The 16,230-nt window shown below is 41.5% G+C and overlaps 1 protein-coding gene across 1 annotated transcript in view; it reads left to right on the top strand.

The window, feature by feature from the left end:
- LOC144495030 (uncharacterized) overlaps positions 1 to 16,230 on the top strand; it is a 210,807-nt gene that overhangs the window by 69,632 nt on the left and 124,945 nt on the right. Inside the window, exon 8 of the mRNA XM_078214827.1 lies at positions 1,627 to 4,998. Coding sequence (XP_078070953.1) covers positions 1,627 to 4,998 — 3,372 coding nt within the window. The remainder of the gene's footprint in view (positions 1 to 1,626; positions 4,999 to 16,230) is intronic.

Raw genomic sequence — 16,230 nt, 5'->3', positions numbered from 1 at the left:
AGGAAGATAGCAGACTGAATATGTTGTGGAAAATATGAAATTATCTACTTTGGCAGGAAAAACGGAAATGCAGAGTATTTCGTAAATGGTAAGAGATTGGGAAGAATTCATGCCCAAAGGGACCTTGGTGTCCTTGTTCATAAGTCACTGAAAGCTAACATGCAGGTGCAGCAAGCAGTTAGAAAAGCAAATGGCATGTTGGCTTTTATCACAGGAGGATTTGAGTACAGAAATAAAGATGTCCTGCTGCTATTGTATAGAGCCTTGGTTAGACCATACCTGGAGCATTGTGTATAGTTTTTGTTTCCTTAGCTAAGGAAGGATATATTTTCCACGGAGGGAGCATAATAAAGATGCACCAGACTGATCCCTGGAATTACTGGATCGCCCTGCGAGGAATACGACAGGGGTCTACAGGGGTCACAGTCTTGAGGATTCAGGGTAGACCATTTAGGACGGAGGTGAGGAGACATTTCTTCACCCAATGAGTGGTGAGCCTGTGAAATTCATTACCACAGGAAGTAGTTGATGCCAAAACATTGAATGCATTCAAGAGGCGGCTGGTTATAGCACTTGGGACGAATGGGACCAAAAGTTACGGGGAAAAAGCAGGATTACGCTACTGAGTTGGATGATCAGCCATGATTGTAAAGCATGGCGGAGCAGGGCCAAAGGGTCAAATGGCCTCCTCCTGCTCCTATCTTCTATGTTTCTGTGAATGATTAAGTAGACTAGGTCTATATTCTCTAGCGTTTAGAAGAATGAGAGGTGATCTCATTGAAGCATGCAAAATTCTTACAAGGCTCAACGAGGTAGATGCATTCAGGATGTTCCTCTGGTTGAAGGTCTAGAATCAGAGGACACAATCTTAGAATAAGATTGAGATTCAGACTGATGTGATGAAGAATTTCTTCACTCAGAAGGTGGCAACTCTTTGGAATTCTCTACCCTAGAGGGTTTCAGAGACTCAGTCATTGAGTATGTTCAAGACAGTGATTGATATTTCTAGATAGTAAACACATCAAGGGATATAGGGATAGTGCAGAAAAATGCCATTGAGATAGAAGTAGTCATGATCTAGTTGAATGGTGTCGGATCAGGCTCAACAGCCTGAATGATCTCCTGAATGCTCCTATTTCCAAAGTTTCTACTTTTTTCTTGTAGATTTATTTAATTAAGTGCACTTTTAATTCCCCAGCTGCCATGGTGGGATTTCAACTCTGGTCTCTGGACCATTAATCCAGGTCTCAAGAATGGTAGTCCTGCAAAATAACCACTGTGTTACTGTACCGCTCCAGTGTTGACACCACCAGAGTATTTGGATCTGGGGAGGACACCAAATTTAGATGGGCTCCAAATAGTCCATGTCAGTAATAGCAAATCTTGAGTCCTCACTTGCACCATTCTGACAGGAATTTCAGCCTCAACATTGTTGAACTTCTGGTAAAGATTTCGTGCTTGCCACAACAACAGAGGAATTTCCACAATACTTTTGTAGCATTAAATGGAAAACACAATAATTTTTGTATTGTTTTTCACTGTTAGCCATGTGTAATATTGAATGTAATCTAAAAATGGTATGGTATATGCAATCTGATAAAATTCCAATATTTCCTTTGTTCATAGGTAGGCCTTTAAAGACACTGAGACCACAAATAGCTTTGGGCCCAAGGACGGTGCATCAAGCTGCAACTAATCTGACCGTTCAGAAGGTCGAACCAACTGCTGCATTCACTGTTGAAGGTTATAATCGAAGCAGAGGCCTTGATTCAAAGCCTTCTCAAGAAGAAGGTCAGAAGACCCATTTAGCCATTGAGCCGACATCGAGTACTCTCGTACATACCGGAATTCATCTCGTGAAAATTGATATTGACAAACTTGGGGACATTGTAGTCGCACAGAACCACAGTGTGGTTCCAAGTATTAAAGTAAGGCCTAGTGATAAAGCCACTGTAAAAACATCAATGGAACAAAGTACAAGTGCTGAAATACCTGCAGCCATACACAGTGTGCAAACTCCAGTTGGAGATAGCGAAAGACATGTTGTTGGACATGAGGACCTGAACAGGGATATAGTCAGAGAGACAATAGCTTTACCTGCCTCCTTTGAACCAACAGTCACGCAAGAAATTCAAAGTCCAAGTACTCCTGCCCAAAAGAAAGAAAAGGTGCAACCTGGCACGCAAACCATGTTGTTAGTGGAAGTGGATATTGCAACGGTCGAAGATGAAAAGCTTAAATTGTCTACGGCTGCCAGCACTGTGAGAACGGAAAGTTCAGAAAAAGACTCTCAAACTAGTAGGCAGCAAGAGATCAAGGAACCCACCAGCGGTACAGAACCAACAACACCTGATACTGTAAGACCAGGAGAGCATGCAAGTGAGAGTACTCAGCCTGTGGAGGGAGAAGGTGACAGGGCAATCTTATCAATGGGAACCACCATATCTCCAGCCACTGGTAAACTGCAACTAACTGAAGAAGCGCACATCCCTAGTGTTTTTATGTCTCATTCAGAGGCTGAAGGACAAAAGCTGGAACCTGAAAAAGAGACTGAGAAAATGACTGTAGTTTCAATGGTGCATGAAGCAGTGTCTGCCGAACATGATTTTGGAACACAATTGACCCCAGCGGTAACTGATGACCTTAGTTTAGAACCAAAGAAAGAGCAGGACATCAAGAAAGAGGTGGGTACCTCCTCACAAGATATTGGCATCATTACAATCCAATCCATAACAGCTGAAGAGAAAGAAATGAAGCACATTGGAGAAGTTACCTCAGCAACAGAAATCAGGCCATTAACTGCAGCACCTGTAACTGGTGCTGTTGTAGCCCCAGAAACTATCAGAGCAATAACAGTTGAGCCAGGGACAATTAAAGTTGAAACAGCAACTGTTTTACCATCCGCTTTTTCTACGATAGAACCAACAGTCTCCGTATCTGCAAAAGTGAGCCTTGTTGAATCTGAAAGGAGTTTGGTTCCATTAGCACACACCAGTGAAATAAATAAGACAGAGCCACATTCGGAAGTTGAACCCCTTTCTCCAGAAATAGTGTCCAGTCAAGATTTTGAAGATGCAGGCATTAAAGCTATTCATACTGAGACAACTAAGTTAATTGAAAGATCAACAGTCCACTCAGTCACCTCTGAACCTCAACAGTTTACTTCACTGCCCACTTCTTACTACACACACAGCGCACCAGAAAGCACTGTGAACATTTCATCACCAAAATATATAGCTGAAGGCCCCAAGGATGATGATTTGACTACAAATCAAACTAGGGCCACTCAGGCAGTGGCACAGTCGACGACATCTGGCCAGATAGAGGAAACTACTGTTTTTGATACATTATCCTTAGGAGTTTCCATAATGAAAGACTTACATGAGAAAAATATATCTGAGTCCAGTGGGCTAGACAAACTAACTGAAGGTCCATTGATTCAGGAAAATCAGACTGTCTCAGATGCAGATCGAGAACCAGAGAGCGGCACAAAATATATTGATCGGATAGTTTCTGTAAGTCTTCAAATAGCTGCAGACAAGGAAAAGGAACCAGAAGATGGCACAAGTCTGTTGGGAAAAGAACATACTGTTCCAAGCTTTAAAGTAGAACCAGGTATTTCTACAGTTGAACCTGATAGAAAAGTGGACATGACAACTCAGTTAGCACAGGATGAGTCCACATCCTCTACTGCACCAGAGCTAGCCACCACTGTTCTGAGTTCTCAAACAAAAGTTGTTGAGGAAAGTCAAAAAATCCACCTCACTGTATTTGATCACAAAATCACATTTGAGACTCCTTTATCAGTAACTGCGGAGAAAAATGACACTCATGATATAGTTGCCACCATACAAACATCAGAAGCAAAAAGTGAAGATTATATTACTACAGTGATAACGCCACAGAAAACAACAAGAACTAAATTGCCTGTAGATAAAACACACCCAGCAGGATCAATACATATAGATTATGAGGGAACAAAAGCTGCACCCATAGCTACTGACTCGTACACAATGTCATTTACTGAAAGTTCTACAGTGGCAAGCCCCCAAGATAAACTTGAAGTGAGCACTGTTGAAAAGATTACAGTTGAGCATGTCAGCAAGGAAGCTAGTGCATTGAGTCCAGGCACTGAATTACATCCAACCACCCCATCAACATCACCATTTCCTGCTAAGGTTGAGGATGAGCCAGAGATAGCAACACCCAGCTTCACACAGGACATCACTTTAACCCCTAAGGTTGAAACAAGCTCTGTAATAATTACAAAAATGTCTAAAACTACCGAAACGCCTAAATTGGAACATGGAATTTCCCCTTTCCAGAATGAATCAATTCTTACTTCCCCATCCATATCAGTAGAAAAGACAGAGGATTCTGACATCGTGAAAGAACCCACAGCGATACGCAAGGAAAATATAACAAGCTATCAAACTGCAGGATCACCAGGTATGAAAACAGCAACCACTGTACCCATCACCACGGCACAGAGGAACATAACTGCACCTAAAATGTTGCCAACAGTCACGGCTCCTTCTGCTGAAATTAAACCTGGTACTGCTGTTTCTATGACTGAACATGAAATAAAAACTTCCGCGAAACCTAAGCGTTTAGAAAAGACTGCAACTCCCATCATTATTGAAAATGAGCCCGGTGAGATTACAGCCAAAGAAACTGTCATTATTGATGAATCAATTACATTGCCTCCCGATATCTTGGAGGTTGACATGACTGGCAAAATGTCACAACCGGACATCGAATACGAATATTTCACCACACAATCATCCAAAACAAAATTGGCATCGACAACCTTGAAACCTTCTCCTGCATATTCTAAAGTTACTGAAAAGGCTGTGGAAGATTTAACATTTTCTGCTGTTTCATCGTCAACTAGAGAATCCCCAACTCCAGCAGATAGCAAGGAACAGCAGAAGCCTCTGGTTGTTGAGGAAAAGTTAATTGTAAATACTACAGTGCAGAAAACACCAACCGATCAAGGTAGGTTATTCTTATTTGCTTTTTAAGAACATCTTTATGCAAATATGTATTTACTCTAATTGGGGTAATCTGTCGTATCTATTAAGGGTCAGTTGTTGAACTTTAATTAGCAATTGGTGGCATTATAACTTTGTTGTATCTCAACCTCTTATCCAAGAATTACTATGGTTATGGTTGATATTATTCAAAATAGCCCTAATAAACCTAACCCTAACCCTAACCCACAAGAGTGTTGTAAACCAATTTTGCCATAGCCATTATATTTGGACTATGGGTGGGATTTTCTAGCCGTGTTTGCCCCAAGCCTGGAAAATCCCACCCGAGGTCAACGGACCTTTGCATGGTCCTGTCCCGCCATAGCGAGTGGGATGGGAAAATTCCGCCCTATGTTTGTTAGAATGGCAGTATGGTTTGAAATTGTTTTTATACTCTACTATACTCTGGCTATCTAACAGAAGACAGAGGGTGGTGGTGGATGGAAAATTTTCGGACTGGAAACCGGTTACCAGCGGAGTGCCCCAGGGATCAGTGCTTGGTCCTCTGCTATTTGTAATTTTTATAAATGACTTGGAGGAGGGGGCTGAAGGGTGGATCAGTAAATTTGCTGATGACACCAAGATTGGTGGAGTAGTGGATGAGGTGGAGGGCTGTTGTAGGCTGCAAAGAGACATAGATAGGATGCAAAGCTGGGCTGAAAAATGGCAAATGGAGTTTAACCCTGACAAATGCGAGGTGATTCATTTTGGTAGGACAAATTTAAATGTGGATTACAGGGTCAAAGGTAGGGTTCTGAAGAATGTGGAGGAACAGAGAGATCTTGGGGTTCATATCCATAGATCTCTGAAGGTTGCCACTCAAGTGGATAGAGCCGTGAAGAAGGCCTCTCGTGTGTTGGCGTTCATTAACAGGGGGTTTGAGTTTAAGAGCCGTGGGGTTATGCTGCAACTGTACAGGACCTTGGTGAGACCACATTTGGAATATTGTGTGCAGTTCTGGTCACCTCACTACAAGAAGGATGTGGAGACATTGGAAAGAGTGCAAAGGAGATTTACCAGGATGCTGCCTGGTTTGGAGGGTAAGTGTTATGAGGAAAGGTTGAGGGAACTTGGGCTTTTCTCTTTGGAGCGGAGGAGGTTGAGAGGAGACTTGATAGAGGTTTATAAGATGATGAGGGGGATAGATAGAGTGAACGTTCAAAGACTATTTCCTCGGGTGAATGGAGCGGTAACTAGGGGGCATAACTATAGGGTTCATGGTGGGAGATATAGGAAGGATGTCCGAGGTAGGTTTTTTACTCAGAGAGTAGTTGGGGTGTGGAATGGACTGCCTGCAGGGATAGTGGAGTCAGAAACTTTAGGAACATTTAAGAAGCTATTGGATAGGCACATGGAGTACTTCGGGATGATAGGGAGGAAATAGCTTGATCTGGGTTTCAGACAAAGCTCGGCACAACATCGTGGGCTGATGGGCGTGTTCTGTGCTGTACTGTTCTATGTTCTATGTTCTATATGAATGCTGTGACTTTTGCCTTGTTCCAATCCAAAATACATAAATACAATTGTTACAGCTGATATCATCTTTAAATTGCAGTAAATGAGTGGCTTGTTGGCAGAGTGACGGAAGCAATTGCTTTTGGTTTCATTGGAGTTATCTTTTTCATATGGATTTTGAAACTTTTCTAAAAGGCATGAACGATAAATAAGATATTCTAGGTTTATTTTAATTAACAATGTTCCATCTTGTAAAAGGACTGTGTGAAAGTCATGTTGCTGGAACCAAGTTCACTCAGTGATAGTACGATTGTCTTTTAAGGTTGTAGGTGATGAATTCAAACTTGATGAAGGGAATGAATAGATAAATGACGTTGACACTTCAGTTCAGGGCCAAACCGATATTTCAGTTTTAGCAATAACATTTTTCGGGAAAAAAAAAAACAAAACCAGGGCTTTGTCGTGGCGGTTCAGCTAATGTGAAAGATTCATGTTACTCCGAAGAAAAGTAGAGAGTTCATCCCAACATCGAATGGTATGGCTATTCACTCAGTTCATTGCTACTCAGGGGATTTTGCTGCATGCAAATTGGCTGCAGCGTTTATTTAAGAACAACAGAGTCTACACGTCCAAAGCAGTTTATGGGCTGTGACATGTGTCCTAAGGATGTAAGAGATGCCATATGAATGCAATTTCTGTCATTCCTTATGCTGCAATCCCAGCACTCACAGGGAGATCATACATGCTAGTGAGCTCTAATACTGATCCCATTGGAGAATGTAGTGAATGTTACCCTATAATTTGAAGAGGGAAATGGTGACGTGGCAGTAATATCACTGGACTATGATGTGGAGATGCCGGCATGGACTGAGGTAGGCATAGTAAGAAGTCTCACAACACCAGGTTAAAGCGCTGCTCCTTTGTCAAGTGAGTGACTCATCTGATGAAGGAGCAGCACTCTGAAAGCTCGTGATACCATATAAACCTGTTGGACTTTAACCTGGTGTTGTGAGACTTATCACTGGACAGTAATCCAGAGGCCCAGGCTATTGGTCTGGGGATACGGGTTCAGATCTCACCATAACAGCTGGTGGAATTTAAATTCAATGAATAAAACCTGGAATTAAAAGCTAGCCTCAACAATACTAATCATGAAACTATAATTGGTTGTAAAAATCCACCTGTTTCATCAATGCCCTTTAGGGAAGGAAATCTGACCTTCTTATCCAATCTGGCCTACATGTGACTCCAGACTCACAGCAACATGGTTGATTCTTAACTGCCCTCTGAAATGGCCCAGCTGTCCACTCAGTTCAAGGACAGTAAGTGGGAGGCAGCAAATACCAGCCTAGCCAGGTGTATTGCTGATGCAAATTGCCTCACACAGGCTAGAATGTTCAGCTGTCCAGTTATGGGATGAACTGGTCCACTTCTTGAGAGGAGAATAAAGGTAAGGAGGTTGAGGCTGGCAATATATAAGATAGTTCTTTCTTTGGAATGATTCAGGTCTCGAATCCAAGATGCCACAACTGTTGAACCCAAGGTCAGTACATCTTTCCTTCTTCTGATTGTGCATCAGCCTCTTGAGGGGTTGAGGATTTGGGTACTCCAGGTCTGGGAATTCCAACAGCCTCTTTGCATTTGGTGGCTTTGTTTGGGGGGAATTTGGTCATTGCAACGTGCTGCGTATATGGCCCAGCAGACTTTTGTGAATGGACCTACCTCATACTAAGTTGATCTTTCTCTTCACCCTGGGCATAACTGTAACACTGCATTCTGTACTCTCTCCTTTCCTTCTCTATGAACGGTATGCTTTGTCTTTATAGCATGCAAGAAACAATACTTTTCAATGAATGCTAATACATGTGACCATAATAAATCAAATCAAATCAAAGCATAATTTTGTGTAGCAGAGCTTACAGCTCCCAAAAGGGACCTCTGCTAGTGTCATGGTGTTACTGGAGGCATTGAGCAATTTTATAGCCACTATCTTAGTGAAGACTAACCAGATTATTACTATAGAAATTTCAATTTCATATATGCCAACTGACTCTTATTAATCTGTTTTATCAGTTGAATTCCTCGGCTATGTTCCATTCCACAAGGGCAAAACGTTCCATTTTTAATATTACATGAATCTACCTTTTTGGTATAATATATCAGTTGCCTTTCAAATTGTGAGATTAATGTAACTACATAATTTATTGCTTTGTAGGGATAACTATCATTACTAAAGCAATTTTACTTATCCCAAAAAATAAATATGATTCATTTATTATCAATGAATTTCCAATGCATCGCCTACTGAGAAACCAGTCTAGATACATAGAACATACAGCATTCTGCCCAACCATTCTATGCTGCTCTTTATGCTCCTGTAGTAACACCATTATTCCCTTATGCCCTTGACCCACTTCTTCAGGTCATTTAATTCCAGAGTTTAAATCTCCCATCTCTATAATTCAATGTTTTTACTCATTTTTTCTTAATTCTTTTGCATATTTCATCCTCTCCACCTACTATGCTTAGCCTAATAGTGCGATTGATACTTTGGTGGAATTCTCTGGCTGTTCGCTAGTGGTGGAGTCTCTGGTACCGCTGGCAGTGCAGCCCCGCGGGGCAGGTTTCCTGGTGACCTGGGGTGGCTACCATGGGAAATCCCATTGACAGTGGCGGGACCAGAAGATCCTGTCGCTAGCAAACCGCGCGTTGCCTCGTGCTGCCGAGAAAGCTGCTGATAGGGGGCCAGAGAATTCCATCTTTATCCGCGTGGATTTTATTTCTATTTTTCTATAGCTGCCTTTTATCTACTGCCGTTAGATTATTGCTAATAAGCACAGTTTCTTCACCACTCCTTTTACCTCTCCACCTTTGTTAAACATATTGGTCGGAATTCTTTGTCCTCTCATCAGCGAGAAGCAGCGCTCCGTTTGCTGGTGGCAGTTTTTTTCTGGTCCCGCTGCTGTCAATGGGATTTCTCAGTGTAGCCATCCCATGGTGCTGGGAAACCCGCAGCGGGGGTGTGCTGTCGGAGGGACCAGAGAATCTGCCTCTGCTGAACAGCTGGAAAATTCTGGCCCTTATACCCTGCAATATTTAATTCCAAGTCCTGATTTTTCTGTATCCATGTCTCAGTAATCACGACTATATCTGCTTCTTTGCACAGTATTGTTTCCACCAGTTCCTTTGTTCCAGCACAGTCACTGTCTGCTTTAATTTCTTGCTGATTGTGTCACCAGCTTTAGAGGTATTCTTTAGCGTTCAGTTCTTAGTTCAGCAAAAATCAGCATTGACTTTCACTTTGACAAATCTTACAAGATTTTGGGCGAGTCCCCAGCCTCTGGAGAATTCCGGCCTTTCTCTTTGCAATGACCATTTTATTTCTCAGTTAATGCTGATTTCTCAGTTTCTCTATTACCTTAATGCTGATTTGTAATGATTGGTGATACAAAAATAAACAAAACAAGAGTGAATTGAATGGATCCCGAGCAGACAAATGTGGAAAGTTTATCCAAAAACTGACCCATTTTGTAATGATGTTGAGGGGGATGGGATGCAAAAATCTCTGGAAGGGCACAGTCTTGTACCAAAAGGCTAATGGGCAGCCAAGCTTGTAATGGTATTCCCACAGGCATCAACTTGTTAGTGTAGTGCATTTATAGGCGTTTAAAGCTGTTTAATTACCTTAAGGGAGTGACTGAAGTACCAAATTGTGCATTGTTGCATATCATTTGTTTCATTTTATCGTTATTGTCACAATTTAGTTTTCAAAACACCCAAACGCCATAATACAAAATGCATTGTTACTAAAGTAACAGTAATATAAATATTGCTTGAACTTATAATTTGCCTGCGTCAAGGACTTGGCGAAAATACATTGAGTCGTTTTAATATACTGTAATTAACATTACTTAAATCTGTGAAATGGTTTCAAGTTTCACTTAATGAATCATGGCTTCAACTGAATGTTTATATTATACTATCACTCGTTTGTGCTCCATATGTGGCCTGTAATTTAATTCTGAAGTACAACAAATGCTATTGGCTGGCACAAGCCTTACCATGAAAAAAGAATTCTATATTGAATTCTTCTAATCAGACCATTTAGTAACCAAAGAGCTAGCTTTCTGTTTGACATTAATGTAAAATCAATTGTTCGTTGCTAATTGGAAGTTCACTTAGTTCAAGAGTGATCGCAGTTCTTGGGAATGTGACATTGAACATGATTGTAGGAAACCTTTCCAAAAACAACTGATTTCTCAATAGTCGCTGCTATACATGGGATTGCTTGGCATGTTGGGTTCTGTTTTTGATCAGACTCTGAGGGGTCTTAACAATAATGGAACTCAAATCAGATCAAAACATGGAGGGTAAATGATCCAAATTTGTTGTATTCTCTCACAGTTAATACTTCACAGAAGAGGCACTACTGAAGTGTAGACATCCATAGGTTGTGCTCATTGACATTTAGTTTTAGAAATGAGTTATATCTTTAATGGAAGAGCTAAAAAGACTGTGTGCAAATGCATCCTTTTTTGTCTAAATATACATTGTTGAAAGGGACTCAGAATTTCCTTGTTCTGTAAAGAGGAAAATAGAAAATGACATTATAATTTCGATCAGCTCACCATAAAAGTAGCAAAGCAAGCCGAATTTTTTATTGGGACAATGACAGAATATATTAATTCAGCAAAAAACAGTGGAAGAGATAACTAATGGGTGAATTATCCATCTGAGACTCCCCTGAGAGTGATGTGTCCATTCATTACAATTCAAAGCATTCATTAAGGACAGACAGGGGGAATGCAGGCTTATGCGGTACTCTGGCTACATCTGCTTAAGACCAAACAACCTGTTAGCACATCCAAATTTTGAATATTTAATCCTTTTACTGGTGCAGATTTAGAATTTTAAGTTTGAGTGAACCAGACCCCACATCACATTATCCAGTATTTCCTTGGGTGATCCCAGCTTTGAGCATCAGCCCACAGAAGCATGTATTTGGAAGTTACCGCTGATCATCATGTTCAGATTCCCAATAAATGTCCCTGTAAGGTGGACCTCCACACTGGGAGGGCTAATTCATAAAATCTCTGTTCTCTACCTGGATATAGTCAGCAAGTTTGGCAGCATCTGTGGTGGGAGAAAGAGTGAATGTTTCAGGTTAGGAACCCAGTTCTGATGAAAAGTCAAAACATTAACTAAATGGTAATTCTGTTTCATTCACCACAGATGCCGCATGATCAGCTGAGCAATTCCGGTATTTTCTGTTTTTTTATTTTAGATCTGCAGTATTTTACTTTCGCATGCTTGATATGTTGCATGTCTTATGGTGCATTGGGGAGCCTCTGAGCCAGAAGCTCTGGTTTCATGTCCCACCGAAAGACTTGATAGCTAAGGAAGGTGCGTTCATAACGTGGCCATATAGGTTGGGTGTCAAGTTGTAAATCCTTCCAACACATGCCAGTGGCAGGTGATAACAGTGGGAGAGACTCCTGGTCACACATGCTTGATGCAGAATGGCGCCCCTCAAGCTATAACCTCTGGCAATATGCAAGTGACCTGTTCCAGGAAAAAAAACTAGCTATGGAAAGAGATGTAAGCAAGTCTGCCATTAAGTGTGGGATGAGGAACAAACTATGTGCCCTGATTTCACCCTCAGCAGAACTGCTGAACACTGTAAAATTCAATTATCTTGTCAACTTTTCTCACTTAGGAAAACTGTGCCTACATTCCACTATTTAAGGATGTTGAAGGAGGGAAATCAGAGAATTGTAGACCAGTTAACCTAACATCAGTTGCTAGGATATTTAAACAAGAGCATATAACTAAGAATAGAATGGCTAAACATCTTAAAAATTTCAGCCAAACAGACAGAGCCAGCATGAATTTGTGAAAGATAGGTCATGCCTGCAAAACCTGACTGAATTTTTGACAAAAAAGTGACTGAAGTACTAGACAGAGGAATGTCTATGGATATTATTTATGTGCACTTCCAGAAAGTATTTGGTAGAAGACTGTTAGCTGAAACTGAAGTTCATGGAGTTAAAGGCAAATTATTGATTTGGTTAAGATATTGGCTGAATGACAAGAGACAGAGAGTTGGGATAAGAAACACATACTCGAATTGGCAGGATGTGACCAGTGGTATGCAGCCAGGGTCTATATTCAGGCCTCACCGTATTTAATAACAATTTTGATAATGGGGTGGTGGATAGTACTGCAGCCAGCGTGCATTGGTGGTGGAGGGAGAGGGGGTCAATCAAGGAGGCTGTTTCGACCTGGATGGTATTGAGCTTCTTGAGAGGTGTAGGAGCTGCAATGATCCAGCCTAGTGCAGTGTATTCCATCACACTCCTGACTTGCATATGGTGGGGAGGCATTGGTGAATCAGGAGGTGAAGTCCTAACAGAACTTCTAACATCTGATCTGCTCTTGTAGCCATCTTCCATCATTTAATTTATGACTAAGTAAATGCATAAAGTCAGTTTACAATTTAGATTTGTCCTGCTTTTTCTAAATGGAACATAGCTGGGTAATATTCCACATTGCCTGCTGGATGCAATTGTTGTAACTGTATTGGAATAACTTGGCAAGGGGCCATAGTTAGTTCTGGAACACATCTAGGATTCTTCTGGGGCTCATAGACTTTGCTATATCCTCTGTGTTCAACTATTTTGTGATATCATTTGCAGTGAATTAAATTGGCTGAAGACTAGCTTCTGTGATGAGGGGGTGCTCAGGCACTCAAGACTGAAGATCATTGCAAAGTTTTCGGTCTTTTGTTTTTTTAATTCATTCATGGGACGTAAGCATCACTGGCTTGGCCAGCATTAATTGATTCAGAGGGGGCGACTCATCTGTGCATAATGAATGAGGTTCCAAGTGTAGAATCTGATGCAGGGATCCCGCTATTCTGTCCAGCGGGAAATGAGCTGACGGAATCGCACTTAGTCTCAAATTAGGAGAATTCCAGCCTTTATATTTGCATCCACTCAGTATCACAGAACCTGCGAGTGTTCAGCGCTGATGCTAATAGAGCACTTACTGCATTGTCAGTCACAGTCCTACTGTCAGCAGCAGTGCAGAAAGATGAACAATATCTTGCACACCATCAGAAGAACCTGCTGTCTGACCACTTCCAGATGCAGAACTGTCACCAACAGCAACATAAATAAAAACAAGCCTAACTGCCCTTGAGAAGCTGGCGATAAGCTACCTTCTTGAACCGGTGTTGTTAAAGAATAAGCTCCAGGTTTTTCACCGAGTGACAGAGGGGATGGAGATATATTTTCAAGTCAAGATGGTGAGTGGTTTGGAGGGGAACTTCCAGCTGGTGGTGTTCCCACATGACTGATGCCCATGGCCTTCTAGGTGGTAGTGTTCGTAGGTTTGTAAGGTGCTGTCTATGGAGGCTTGTTGAGTTCATGCAGTGCATCTTGGAGATGCTACACATCTGCTGCCACTGTGCATCAGTGGGGGAGAGCATGAATGTTTGTAGTTGGGATGCCAATCAAGCAGGCTGTTTTGTCCTGGATGGTATCAAGCATCTTGAGTGTTGTTGGAGCTGCAACATCCAGGCAAGTGGAGACTATTCCATCACACCCCTGTGCCTTGTAGATGGTGGAGAGGCTTTAGGGAGTCAAGAGGTGAGTTACTCTCTACAGGGTTCCTAGTCTCTGGCCTGTTCGTGAAGCCATACTATTTATATGGTTAGTCCAGTTCAGTTTCTCAATATAACTCCTAAGATCTGATAGTAGAGAATTCATGGTAATGCAATTGAATGTGAAGGATGGTTAGATTCTCTCCAGTTGGAGACGGTTATTGTCTGGCACTTGTGTGGCATGAATATTACTTGCCACTTGGACAGGCGAGGCTTGTGTCTGCTAGAGTTTAAAAGAGTAAGAGGAAACTTGATTGAAACGTGATGTGGAGATGCCAGAGTTGGCCTGGGGTAAGCACAGTAAGAAGTCTCACAACACCACGTTAACGTCCCAACAGGTTCTGCTCCTTCAAGCAGTGCTCTGAAAGCTCGAGCTACCAAATAAACCTGTTGGACTTTAACCTGGTGTTGTGAGACTTCTTACTGATTGAAACATAGAAGATTCTGAGGGTTCTTGGTAGGATGAATGTGGAAAGGATGTTTCCTATTGTGGGAGAATCTAGGACTAGGAGTCACTTTTTGTCACCCATTTAAGACAGAGATGAGGAAAATTATTTTCTCTCAGAGGGTCGTGAGTCTTTAGAGTCCTCTTCCTCAAAAGACAGTAGAAGCAGAGTCTTTGAATATTTTTGTTGCAGAGCCAGATAGATTCTTGCTAAGCAAGGTGGTCAAAGAGTTATCTAGGGTAGGTGGGAAAGTGGTGTTGAAGTTATGTGAATGGGTAAAACTGTAGCAAATGGATTTCAATGTTGGCAAGTGTGAAGTCAGCCACTTTGGACCTAAGAAGAATAGAACAGGGTATTTTCTAAATGGCGAAAATCTTTCAATGGATGTCCAAAAAGACTTAGTTGTCCGGGGACACTGCTCATTAAAATGTCAATAGGTAATGAAAAGAATCAGAACTGCAAATGATAGATTTCCTGCCCTAATTAAACTCCATCTGGAGCACTGCGGGAGGTTCTGTGCACCACATCTTAGGAAAGATGCATTGGCCTTGAAGGCAACGCAGCCTAAATTTCTGAAAATGTTATCCTGACTTAAAGGCTAACTTACAAGACGAGAGTTGTAATTTTTTGTCTGTTCACACTCTGCTGCTGCTGCAAGGTGAGGATGGAGAAGTTGGCGCTCAGCTAAACATCTGTTTGTATTTCATGAAATTTAGAAGGTTGAGGTGTGATTTTATTGAAGTTTTCAAGGTATTCAGAGGAACAGGTAGGGTAGGTGGAGATAATTTATTTGCAGTAGTGGGAAAGCCCAGGAGTAGAGAAAACAGTCTAAAGATTAGAGCTCGACTTTTCAAAAATGAAATTAGGAAACACTTCAACTCACAAAGAGCGATAAAAGTTTACAACTCCCTTCTGTAAACTGTAATAAATGCTGAGTTAATTGTTAGATCCAATTTTGTGGTTGATAGATCACTGTTAAGGTATTAAAGAATATGGGTCTCAGACAATGTAGGAAATTAGGTCACAGATCAGTCATGATCTCATTGAATGATAGAACAGGCTTGAGGGGCTAAATGCCTAACCCTGTTAATTCAAAACCAATCCATCATGATCAAAGGGAACAGTGTCATGAAGATGATTACGTGGAATGTTACGTGGAAGTTAAGCACACAGTCTCTTAAGATCTAAGCATTTTAGCACCTGCTATTGACCTCCATAATTCTATCCATGTTTTGTCACATCCTGCACCTTAATCCAGCCTGTTGCAAGTTGCTCACGTGGTCGATTTGATCATTTGGGCACTTCTGAAATATTTTTAATGTTAGTAGTAAGCTGGCGTTCCAACCCTGTGCCCTCCAAATTTAAAAGGAAGTTGCCCAACATATGTGCATAGAGCTGTTGTTGATCAACTCAAAATGAGCAGACTCAATGAGCTGAATGGCCTACGTCTGCTTCTATGTCTTACGGTCTTATGGAACTGCAGCAACATGCAGCCTTCTTTAACAACAAATGAATCATTGCTGTCTCAATCTTGAGTGATATGATTCATTTGGTGCAGGAAGCTTGACCTGTGCCTTTGTTATTGGTACACTGTCCTGGCCAGTCCCCTCCTTAACCCTCCTTAAGCACCCTC

The sequence above is a fragment of the Mustelus asterias genome, chromosome 6 (assembly GCF_964213995.1).
Source record: "Mustelus asterias chromosome 6, sMusAst1.hap1.1, whole genome shotgun sequence".
In the NCBI taxonomy this organism is placed as follows: domain Eukaryota; kingdom Metazoa; phylum Chordata; class Chondrichthyes; order Carcharhiniformes; family Triakidae; genus Mustelus; species Mustelus asterias.
Note: the sequence above shows the minus strand (reverse complement) of the source record. Positions and strands in the feature narration are given on the sequence as shown.